The 13256-nt window shown below is 37.0% G+C and overlaps 1 protein-coding gene across 10 annotated transcripts in view; it reads right to left on the bottom strand.

Moving 5' to 3' along the window:
• ldlrad3 (low density lipoprotein receptor class A domain containing 3) overlaps positions 1-12975 on the bottom strand; it is a 120246-nt gene extending 107271 nt beyond the window's left edge. For all 10 annotated transcript variants that reach the window (XR_006158901.1, XR_006158902.1, XR_006158896.1 and 7 more), the window contains exon 1: positions 12684-12975. Coding sequence is in view for 3 of the 10 variants with exons in the window: in XM_042753928.1 (XP_042609862.1) it covers positions 12684-12960 (277 nt within the window). In the remaining 7 variants the exon portion in view is untranslated. The remainder of the gene's footprint in view (positions 1-12683) is intronic.
• Positions 12976-13256: the final 281 nt, after the last annotated feature.

Here is a 13256-nt window from a genome sequence, read left to right as displayed (position 1 = left end):
ATGTTGCCCCTTGGTAATATCATTAGAAAATACGGGATTAGTTTCCACTGTTATGCTGATGATACTCAACTATATATCTCAACAAGACCAGGTGAAACTTCTAAATTATCTAAGCTAACAGAGTGTGTTAAAAATGTAAAAGATTTGATGACCAATAATTTTCTCCTATTAAATTCAGATAAGACAGAGATATTACTTATCGGACCAGAAAACATTACACAGAATCTCGTAGATTACAATTTGCAACTAGACGGATGTACTGTTACTTCCTCTACTGTAAAAAATCTGGGTGTTATATTAGCCAGTAACTTGTCTTTTGAAAATCATATTTCCCATGTTACAAAAACAGCATCCTTCCATCTTAGAAACATTGCCAAGCTACGAAACATGTTACCTGTTCCTGATGCAGAAAAGCTAGTTCATGCATTCATGACCTCTAGACTGGACTATTGTAATGCACTGCCAGGTGGTTGTCCTGCATCCTCAATAAACAAGCTACAGGTAGTCCAAAATGCAGCGGCTAGAGTCCTTACCAGGTCAAGAAAATATGATCATATTACCCCAATACTACAGTCTCTGCACTGGCTACCTATTAAGTTCCGTATCAGTTACAAAATATTATTACTTACTTATAACGCCCTTAATGGCTTAGCTCCTGCATACCTAACTAGTCTTCTACCACGCTACAACCCATCACGATCCCTAAGGTCACAAAACGCTGGACTTTTGATAGTACCTAGGATAGCAAAGTCCACTAAAGGAGGTAGAGCTTTTTCGCATTTGGCTCCCAAACTCTGGAATAGACTTCCTGATAATGTTCGGGGCTCAAACACACTCTCTCTGTTTAAATCTAGATTAAAAACACACCTCTTTGGCCAAGCATTCAAATAATGCATCTCATAATTTTGGACTGCAGTTATATCTGATCAAATGTGCATTATTATTCTTTAGCTTGGGTTAAAAACGAATTAATTTTACTTGGCTGGAACAGCAGCTACGCTAATTATGTCTCTATTTGTTTCTCTGCTTTGCCACGGGATTTACATCCCGTGGTAACTAGGATTTACACAAGCTCCAGTCTGGATCCAGAACACCTGAGAAGAGATGATGCCAGCCCCTCAGAGGACCTCAGATGATGCTAACCCAGAGACAACATACAGAACTACCACATTTTGCTATAAGTTTGATTGCATAATTGCTGTTAATAGTCTTAATCGTCTGTTTGTTTACGTCTTTTTATTGATTTTTCTGAACATTTCTGCTATATGCACATGAACTGACAATCACCACTGATAAGCTAGTACTAAATATTGTAGAAACTTAATTTTCTGTAAAGTTGCTTTGTAATGATTTGTATCGTAAAAAGCGCTATACAAATAAACTTGAATTGAATTGAATTGAATATGTGAACGTAACAGGTAAGTTTTATTTAATAGTTCACAGCAAAGTCCCCACACTGCTCAGTGTTCATGTGTTTCCACACTACAGAGTGTTAAAAAGTGAAACTGAAAGTGACATGACATACAACAAAGTATGGTGACAAGTATAGGAGTCAAACGCTCTAACCACTAGGCCACGACTTCCCCTACTTTACAATGTTAAAGTAGCACTGAAGCAGTGCTGGAGTTAAGATAATTATGTGATGATTGACCATTACATTTACATTTACATTTAGTCATTTAGCAGACGCTTTTATCCAAAGCGACTTACAAATGAGGACAATGGAAGCAATCAAAAACAACAAAAGAGCAATGATATATAAATGCTATAACAAGTCTCAGTTAGCTTAAATGCAGTACACGTAGCAAGGGCTTTTAAATAATATAATAAATAAAAAGAAAACAGATAGAATAAAAAAAGAATAGAGCAAGCTAGTGTTATAGGTCTTTTTTTATAATTGTATAATAAATGAAAAGAAAATAGATAGAATACAAAAAGATTAGAAAGGTAGTTCCATTTTTTTATTTTCTGGCTAAGGACTCAGCTGCTCGGATTGAGTTGGGCAGGTCATTCCACCAGGAGGGAACATTTAATTTAAAAGTCCGTAAAAGTGACTTTGTGCTTCTTTGGGATGGCACAATCAAGCAACGTTCACTTGCAGAATGCAAGCTTCTAGAGGGCACATAAGTCTGAAGTAATGAATTTAGGTAAAGGGGTGCAGAGCCAGTGGTGGTTTTGTATGCAAACATCAATACCTTTAATTTTATGCGAGCAGCTATTGGTAGCCAGTGCAAATTGATAAACAGAGGTGTGACGTGTATTCTTTTCGGCTCATTAAAAATTAATCTTGCTGCCGCGTTCTGGTTTAATTGTAAAGGTTTGATAGAACTGGCTGGAAATTTAAATTTAAATTTAAATTTATGCATTTAGCAGACGCTTTTATCAAAAAAAAAAACTTACAGTGCATTAAGGCTATCAATTTTTACCTATCATGTGTTCCCGGGGAATCAAACCCCCAACCTTGCACTTGTTAACGCAATACTCTACCACTTGAGCTACAGGAGCACTGTAGACCTGCCAAGAGAGCGTTGCAATAGTCTAGCCTGGACAGAACAAGAGCTTGAACAAGGAGTTGTGCAGCATGTTCCAAAAGAAAGGGCCTGATCTTCTTAATGTTGAATAAAGCAAATCTGCAGAAACCGGACAGTTTTAGCAATGTGGTCTGAGAAAGTTAGCTGATCATCAATCATAACTCCAAGGTTTCTGGCTGTTTTTGAAGGAGTTATGGTTGATGTGCCTAACTTGATGGTGAAATTGTGATTAAAAGATTGGTTTGCTGGAACAACAAGCATTTCTGTCTTGGCAAGGTTGAGTTGAAGGTGATGGTCCTTCATCCAGCAAGAAATGTCTGTTAGACAAGCTGAGATGCGAGCAGCTACCAATGGATCATCAGGATGGAATGGGAGGTAGAGCTGAGTGTCATCAGCATAGCAATGGTATGAAAAGCCATGTTTCTGAATGACAGAACCTAATGATGCCATGTAGACAGAGAAGAGAAGTGGTCCAAGAACTGAGCCCTGAGGCACCCCAGTAGTTAGATGTTGCGACTTGGACACCTCACCTCTCCAAGATACTTTGAAGGACCTATCTGATAGGTAAGACTCAAACCTCTGGAGTGCGGTTCCTGAGATGCCCTTTGTCAGTAGGGTTGACAGGAGGATCTGGTGGTTAACCGTGTCAAACGCAGCAGATAGATCAAGCAAGATAAGTATTAAAGATTTGGATTCCACTCTTGCCAGTCTTAGGGCTTCAACAACTGAGAGCAAGGCAGTCTCAGTTGAATGTCCACTTCTGAAGCCAGATTGGTTGCTGTCAAGGAGGTTGTTCTGTGTGAGAAACGTAGAGACTTGGTTGAATACAGCTCGTTCAAGTGTTTTTGCAATGAAAGGAAGAAGGGAAATTGGTCTGTAGTTCTCTAAAAGAGATGGGTTGAGGGTGGGTTTCTTAAGTAGTGGAGTTATACGAGCCTGTCTAAATGATGAGGGGAAAACACCAGTGTGGACTGATATGTTGATGATGTGAGTGAGTGCAGGTACAACTGCAGGAGAAATGGCTTGAAGGAGATGAGATGGAATAGGATCAAGTGGACAAGTAGTAGGATGATTAGAAAGGATGAGTTTGGAGACTTCTGCCTCAGAGAGTGAAGAGAAGGATGTGAATGAGTGTATGTTTGCTGGTGAGATGTGCTTGATGGATTGTGGTGTGGAAAATTGTGCACTGATGTTTTTAATTTTATTTATGAAAAACGTGGCAAAGTCATCAGCTATTAGAGATGAAGCAGGAGGGGGAGGAGGAGGGCAAAGGAGTGAGGAAAATGTTTTAAAAAGCATGCGAGAGTTAGACGATGACCATTAATGATGAACAGCTGCTGTTAACAAGCAGAATCACAGAAGGACAGAGAAACACAAGAACTACAACTGACTTCAGCCACAGAAGAAAATGAAATCAACTGAAATAAAAGACATTAAATCTCTCAAGATCTGATTAAACAACTCCTAAAACAGCTTTACTGGCTTCTCATTGTTGCATGGAGCTCACAGAACTTGATAACCATCTATGCTAGCAGATTGAGAAAGCAAGCAAGCAACATAATCAGAGACACCACTCACTCTGTCCACTCCATCTTTGAACCTTTGACAAAACTGCAACTGGTATGTGTAAACTTAATTCACTGTATTATCCCACCAGTGACTATTGTTGCCATCAACATGTTTACTCATTCTGTGACAACAGTTCAACAAAACTGAATAATTGTGAATTCATATATTAATGCTAGACACCTTAAAGATAACAAGTACCAAAAATCTTACATACTTTAACATGCTTAACTAGTCTTTAGGCGCTTTGATGCAGCCATCATCTTCTCATGTGTGCAAACAGGAAATGAACTGCTCTGTTCACAACTCAAGCTCTTGTTCTGTCCAGGCTGGACTATTCCAATGCGCCCTGGCAGTCTGTGGCTTTGGTCTTGCTAGACCTTAGCTCTGCATTTGACCTGGTCGATCACAACATTCTCTTATCAAGTCTAGAAGCATGTGTGGGCCTTCGGGGTACGGTGTTCCAATGGTTTCACTCATATTTAACAAATAGGAGTTACTCTGTCTGCCTTTGGCACCATTCTTCCACTGATAAACAGTTAAGTTGTTGTTAGTGCTCCTGTAGCTCAAGTGGTAGAGTGTTGCGTTAACAAGCGCAAGGTTGGGGGTTCGATTCCCCGGGAACACATGATAGGTAAAAATTGATAGCCTGAATGCACTGTAAGTCACTTTGGATAAAAGCGTATGCTAAATAATTTAATTTTTAATTTAAGTTATGGTGTCTCTCAGGGCTCTATTCTTGACCCTGTAATGTTTCATCTCTAAATGTTACCTTTGGGTTCTATTTTATCTAGATATGGTGTTATCTTTTCATCTGTACGCTGACAACACACAAATTTATCTGCCTATAAAGCATGACGATAAGCTTGCCTTTAAGCCTATATTAGACTGCTTAGACGAACTAAAACTCTGGCTTGCTAGTAATTTCTTAAGTCTTAATGAGAGCAATACTGAAATTATCTTGGGGGGTTCAGGTGTCACTGTTGGACAGTGTTATTCCTGCTTCCTGCTTGCCTTGCTGCTGTTTTGTGATTGTAGCTCAATGTTCTGTAGATTCTGTAGAATCTTTATCTAACTATCACTCTCTGGTGACTGTGAGGTCTAGTCTAGGGTCATAGTCGTGGGTCTAAACACCACTCTTCTGTTCTGATCAAAATATTAAACAGGTTCTCCCCACTCAGTGATGCACCCACTGAGAAACCTGATGAAAGTGCTCTAGTTATTGGCGATTCTATTCTACGGAACGTGAAAATAGAGACACCAGCAACCATAGTCCAATGTTTTACCGGGAGCCAGAGCGCCTGACATCTTAGCAAATTTAAAAGTGCTAGCTAATGCTAAACGTAAATACAGTAAGATTGTTATTCACGCCGGTGCTAATGATGTTCGACTTCGCCAGTCGGAGATCACTAAAAATAACATTAGTGGTGCCCTCAGAAGAACATAAGTTTCATGTCAGACACTGTAATATGCTCTGGTCCCCTCCCCCCTTACTTGATGAGATACATAGCAGATTGTCATCACTCAATGGCTGGATGTCTAAGTGGTGCCCGCAGAATAACATAAGTTTCATAGACAATTGGATGAGCTTTTGGGGCAGACCAAATGATAAAGCTTGGCTTATTGAATATCAGGTCCCTTTCTACGAAAGCACTTTTTGTAATATGATCACTGATCATAATCTAGATGCACTCTTGTTTGACAGAAACCTGGCTAAAACCTGATGATTACATTATTTTAAATGAGTCTACCCCCCCAAGATTATTGATATAAACATGAGCCACGTCCAAAAGGTAAAGGGGGATGTGTTGCTTCAATTTATAACAATGTTTTCAGTATTTTTCAGGGGGCGGGCTTCAAAGTATAACTCGTTTGAAGTAGAGAGAGAAACAAGTGTTAATAATAAATCCCCTGTGATATTTGTACTGACTACTGTATACAGGCCACCAGGGCACCATACAGACTTTATTAAAGAATGCGCTGATTTTATATCCGAGTTAGTGCTGGCTGCAGATAAAGTTTTAATTGTTGGTGATTTCAATATCCATGTTGATAATGAAAAAGATGCATTGGGATCAGCATTCACAGACATTCTGAACTCTATTGGGGTTAGACAACATGTCTCAGGACCTACTCATTGTCGAAATCATACTCTAGATTTAATACTGTCACATGGAATTGATATTGGTGGTGCTGAAATTATTCAGCTTCACGATGATATCTCAGATCATTATTTAGACTTGTGCAAACTTCATATAGCTAAAACTGTAATTTCTACTCCATGTTACAAGTATGGTAGAACCATCACTTCTACCACAAAAGACTGCTTTGTAAGTAATCTTCCCAATTTATCCCAATTCCTTAGCATATCCAAAACCTCAGAACAACTTGATGATGTATCAGAAACTATGGATTCTCTCTTTTCTAGCATTATTAATACAGTTGCTCCTTTACGCTTAAGGAAGATCAAGGAAAACAGTCTGACACCGTGGTGTAATGAGCACACTCGCATCCTAAAGAGAGCAGCCTGGAAAATAGAGTGCAGCTGAAGGAAAACAAAACTAGAGGTATTTCATATTGCTTGGCAGGAAAGTAACCTATCCTACAGAAAAGCATTAAAAACTGCTAGATCTGATTACTTTTTCGTCTCTTTTAGAAGAAAACAAACATAACCCGAGGTATTTATTCAATACAGTGGCTAAATTAACGAAAAATGAAGCACCAACAAATGTTGACATTTCCCAACAGCACAGCATTAATGACTTTATGAACTACTTTACTTCTAAGATCGATACTATTTGAGATAAAATTGTAACCATGCATCCGTCAGCTACAGTATCACATCGCTATAGATCACCTAAGGAACAATTCCACTCATTCTCTAATATAGGAGAGGAAGAATTGTATAAACTCATTAAATCATCTAAACCAACAACATGTATGTTAGACACTATTCCGTCTAAGGTCCTAAAAGTGGAGCTTCCAGAAGTCATAGATCCATTTCTGACTATTATTAATTCATCATTGTCATTAGAATATGTCCCCAAAACCTTCAAACTGGCTATTATCAAAAAACACAACTTGACCCCCCCCCCAAAAAAAAAGTTAATTACAGACCAATCTCGAATCTCCCTTTTCTGTCCAAGATACTAGAAAAGGTAGTATCCTCACAATTATTTTCCTTCTTAGAGAAAAATGGTATCTGTGAGAATTTCCAGTCAGGATTTAGACCATATCATAGTACTGAGACTGCTCTAATTAGAGTTACAAATTACCTGCTCTTATCATCTGATCGTGGTTGTATCTCTCTATTAGTGCTATTGGATCTTAGAGCTGCGTTCAACACTATCGACCACAACATTCTTTTGCATAGACTAGAAAACTCTGTTGGCATTAATGGAAGTGCATTAGCATAGTTCAAATCATACTTATATGACCGCCATCAATTCATAGCAGTGAATGAAGAGGTATCATATCGATCACAAGTGCAGTAGGAAGTAACTCAAGGCTCAGTACTAGGGCAGTTGCTCTTCACGGGTTATCCTTGGGAGATATCATTAGGAAACACAGTGTTAGCTTTCACTGTTATGCTGATGATACTCTAAATTACGATCTATGCTCTCAATGTCAAATGCAGAAATGTTAATCCATGCGTTTATGACCTCAAGGTTAGATTATTGTAATGCTTTATTGGGTGGTTGTTCTGCACGCTTAATAAACAAACTCCAGCTGGTCCAAAATGCACCAGCTAGAGTTCTTTCTAGAACCAGGAAGTATGATCATATTAGCCTGGTTCTGTCAACACTGCACTGGCTCCCTATTAAACATTGTATAGATTTTAAAATCTTGCTTATTACTTATAAAGCCCTGAATGATTCAGCACCTCAGTATTTGAATGAGCTCTTGTTACATTATAGTCCTCGACGTCCGCTGCATTCTCAAAACTCCGGCAATTTGATAATAACTAGAATATCAAAATCAACTGCAGGCGGCAGATCCTTTTCCTATTTAGCGCCTAAACTCTGGAATAACCTACCTAACATTGTTTGGGAGGCAGACACACTCTTGCAGTTTAAATCTAGATTAAAGACCTATCTCTTTAACCTAGCTTAAACATAACACACTAATACACCTCTAATATCCAAATCTGTTAAAGGATTTTAAGGCTGCATAAATTAGGTCAACCGGAACCAGGAACACTTCCCATAACACCAGATCTACTTGCTACATTGTTAGAAGAATGGCATTACGCTAATATTAGTCTTATTCCGAGGTCACTGTAGCTACCAGATCCAGTCTGTATCCAGATCAGATGGTCACTGCAGTCACCCGGATCCAGTATGTATCCAGACCAGATGGTGGATCAGCACCTAGAAAGGACTTCTACAGCCCTGAAAGACAGCGGAGACCAGGACAACTAGATGAGCCCCAGAGACAGATCCCCTGTAAAGACATTGTCTCAGATGACCACCGGGACAAGACCACAGGAACCAGTTGAGTCCTCAGACTCAGACTTGATTGCAAATGATTGCAAAAGATACTATTTAAACTGAACTGAGCTGGATGATGACATCACTGAATTCAATGATGAACTGCCTTTAACTGGAAAATGAGTGTTTACTATTGTCATTTTGCATTATTGACACACTATTTTAATTAATGTTGCTCAGTTGCTTTGACACAATCTGTATTGTTAAAAGCGTTATATAAATAAAGGTGACTTGACTTGACTTGACTTTGATCTAGGTACTCTGATTTACTATATGTTCCTAGAACCAGACATAAAAACAGGGGTGATCGCGCATTTGCGGTCATCGGTCCTAAGTTATGGATATCAGATCCGCCCAAACCTTGTCAACTTTTAAATCTGCTCTGAAACCGTACTTTTTTCCCCATGGCTTTCAATATCCCTTGACTCATATTGGCATTTATATCTTTTGATATATAGCTTTTCTCCTCTATTTTATTTTCTAGGATTTTATTTATTTTTATCTTACTTTTATTGTTTCTCTAGTGCTTAAATGTTTTGTGTCATTATTGTTTGTTTCTTTTAGCTTTGTAAAGCACCTTGTTCAACACCAGTTGTTTTTAAATGTGCTATAAAAATAAGCTTGTATTATCTATTATTTTTCTATTCTGTTTACTAGTTTTCTTTTTATAGAAAAGATCTGTCTTTTTATCTGTCACAACACTTCTATAATCAGGGGTGCACATAAGTGGTCCGCAGGTCCACATGCGCAACCAAAATAAAAAATGCGCTATATAAATAAGTTCTGACAGCGCATTTGCATACCAACATGGTTGACAGCTGTTAATACACAATTACCATTTTAGATTGACAAACTGTATAAGATTTATTTTCAAACTGAAAGCATGAATCTAGGCTATCCCATGCCGTTTTCAAAGCACAATGCAAAACTGTCACATTCATTCACTGACGCTCTTTAAGCACAGCAGCGCTAAATCCAGAAGTGCGTAAACTTACTTGCCGGCAACCCGCCAAAATAAAAGCCTACTGATTTTAAGTTTGAAAGTGATGAAAACGCTTTTATATATTTATTTTTAGACTCTTTTATCCAAAGCGACTTACAATTGGGTAATATTTAAAGTGATTCTTCTTAAAGAGGCAAACAAAGAAAGTAGTAGTCAATATTAGCATTTTATTTTTAAGTTTACTATAAAATAATTGTATTTGTATTTAATACTAGGCCTAACTTTTATTTTTAATAATATTATCACATATTATTATTTAGTTTATTATTTAAAAAAAAACACTTAAATACTAAATAATAAAGTGCAATAATATTATAACTTTTATTAATAAATTTTTTATAGTTATATTTAATGGGTCATGCTATATGCAGCGTGAGGACCAAACCAAATCTCCAGGTTCTCTTATGAGAACCAGGCTGAAAAAAATATTTGCACCCCTGTCTATAATATTGCTCTTTTGTTGGTTTGATTTCTTCTATTATCCTCATTTGTAAGTCGCTTTGGATAAGTGTCTACTAAATTACTAAATGAAAATGTAATTTAATATAATAAAAATAACCTAACACAATTAGTCCTTTGTTTTCATTTTAATTTCTAGATAAGTGAATGTAGCTTCTATTTTAAAAAGCGTTATTTTTGTATTTAGATTGTTAGAATGTTAGAATATAATGTGATTTTAATGTTTTTGGCAAACTGGTTCATGTAGTTCTGAATGAAACCAATAAAATGACTTGACATAAATAATGACACTATTGTCTTAAAGTTGCTTTACAGCAGAATCTGAATCGTCTGAATAGTTGAGTTTCCGTAACGGATTCTGATGATTTCCTGTTTGTCTCTGTGAAGCAGCTTTGACACAATATTCATATTGTCTAAAGCATTATAAAAATAAAGGTGATTTGACTTGACTTTAAAGGGTGTGTCTCCTTTAACACTTCAATGTAAATGCCTACTACTATGATTGGCTAACTTTTTGCATGATATTACATGTGGAACTGTTTTTAATAATTTTACTACATTTTAACTATTACAGCTTAACTAATTGTGAAAATAGTTGTTTGTAGTATTATATTTAGATCTACTCGCGTTGCATAAAAGATTGAAGCACTGAGCACTGTAGATGATGACAGTCATGTATGTTATGTGCACAAATTAAATTATCTCGCCATTCCAACTCATTTTCCACAGGCCCCTTCACATTATCTATGAGATAATCATGAAAACCATGACAAAAAACACAAGGCCTATAAATCTCAAAAGTATGTGTTTACTTTTCTCTCTGAGGTGAGACACTCATAACCATTTGGAATGAATAATATATAATATACCAATACAGTATAATATAATATACCAATTTTATTATTATTGCACTCCCATAATAATTACAATCTCAATAAGTTATTTTATACTCAAAGACGCTCAACACTTTACAGTGACTTTACAATACATACTGGAGCATTTACCAAATCTGTTTTTCCAAATCACATGGTGCCCTTGATTCCTTGGGGCCCTAAGCAGCTGCTTACCACACTCATTGTTTAAGCCTTCGATAATGAACGCGATATTGCGTACCTTGTCAGTGAACTACAGTTCTGTCTATTAAATGCCGCTCCATTTGAAAGCAGGTGATGGCGATTTAGCACTAATCAGGGAACCGGCTTTACTGACTAGATACGCATGATCATATCGTTCGATATATCTCCCAGCCCTACTAACAAGGAAGTATTTTTATTATTTATTTTTTATTTTTTTTACTTGACAGTGACTTCTTATGTAAAAAGATAATTTCTTAATTTATCTAAAGTTTAGCAAGCATAATAATAATAATAATTATTATTATTATTAACTCAGTTTGTTATGTATTGTGTTGTCTGTGCCAATGTCATTTTATAAAGAAACTGTGCACATACGCATTCTTCTACAGAGCAGTGAATATAAACAATCAAGATGCATGCATGTGCATAATGCCACCATTTTCACAAATCTGAGTTTTGAACTTTGAAATCCAGATTTCAAAACTTCGCTTTTTAGGACCCCAAAACAATGATGTTGTGTAAATGAATGACCAAAATCCATAAAATGTTTTCTGTTTTTAGTTGAAAACGGTATTATGTAATAGCCCTCAGTGTGTTTAAAACCTCTGCCACTTCCTGCTAATCAATCAATTAATTTAACTGGATACTGCATCAAATGCACATAAAATCTGTGTAAAGGTGCCATAAATTGAAAAATCATATGTAAAAGGTGAGTTTTGCCTATAAATAGCATGACCTTGTACTATAGATCACTTGCATGATAGCCCTGTCCAACTGTCATAAAACACAACAGCTTTAATCAGAAAAGAATAAAAAGTAGGCCTAATCAATTACATGCTATGTTGTAAAAAAAAAATACTTATCTGGATCTGCCAGACTACTAAAAGCCTTATACTGCAATAAAATAATTTTAATTTATGTTGCTTGATAAATTTAGGCATGTACACATTCATAAAGAGGCCCTGTTACTGGGAATGTGACATATTTAACCACAAAACTGTCCAAACAATCCAAAAATATTTTTCCTCTAAATGCTTATAAATCTTGTTATAAATCTTATAATGATAATTCTCTGATGCGCAAAATAATAATAATAATAATAATAATAATAATAATAATAATTTCAATAGAAAAGATCCCTATAGCATTGTTTATCTGACCATTAAATGGTTGTTGTTCAGGTGACCTTCAGCAGATACAGACACTCCATTATGGGATTAGTAATATTTTGGAAAATGTCCAGAAAATAGGTAATTGCTAGAACTATTTATTTATAATTCCGTTAGCTGCACAGGCTCCTCGACCCAGTAAATCACAAACTCCATTTGGTTCAAATAACCCTAACCCAGGAGGGGGGCGCGTGCACGTTAATCCCGGTGTGCTTCACGAATCCGTTACTTGTATTTATGTTACAAAAGTTATGCTGCTGCATAAGTACTTCTGAAGGAAAATGCAACAGCTGCGATGACTGAGCACTCCTGAAACACTATAACTGCTGCACTAATGGCGCTAAAGAAGGAGCTTCAGAAAAACAATGGATGAAGGCGTAGCGACTCACCGATCGAGCCCGTGCGCGTTCCCGAACCGAGCAGAAAGTACCAAACCCACATCTTGCCACGATTGTTCAGTCCCCGCTGCGCTGCGGGGCTACAGCTCGGTTTAAATCTAATGCTTCTGTGTCCAAAGCCTTTAGCGTATTCTTCCTCCACGGACTGTCCGTAATGCTGTGCTACAAGAGGTGGGCTCTTAATGTTGGGACAGCCCCGAATCAGAGAAGAAAAGGGGAGGAGGTTAAAAACACGCTGGAATGGAGTTAGCAGAAAAGGCAGAGACATGGTCGAGCAGCAATGAAATGCCGAGCTGGGATTTAAAGAAGGACAAACTTGTTTAAATTATGTAGATGTACATTTAATAACTAAAACATAGTATTTTCCTTACTTTTCTCTAAAATAACTTTCTACTTTAATGGATAATCATGAACGAATAATTAAAATCGTTAAGTGTTTCTTTGCAACTAAGTGAAAATTGATTCTACACAGAATTTTTTGTTTGTTTGTTTGTTTGTTTGTTTATTTCCAGGGCAGAGAGTAATTTTTGATTCCCGATCGGCCTACTTACAGTGTCTGTAACA

This window comes from Cyprinus carpio, unplaced genomic scaffold, assembly GCF_018340385.1.
Source record: "Cyprinus carpio isolate SPL01 unplaced genomic scaffold, ASM1834038v1 S000000512, whole genome shotgun sequence".
Lineage (NCBI taxonomy): Eukaryota > Metazoa > Chordata > Actinopteri > Cypriniformes > Cyprinidae > Cyprinus > Cyprinus carpio.
The sequence above is the reverse complement of the archived record's forward strand: the minus strand, read 5'-3'. Positions and strand labels throughout refer to the sequence as shown.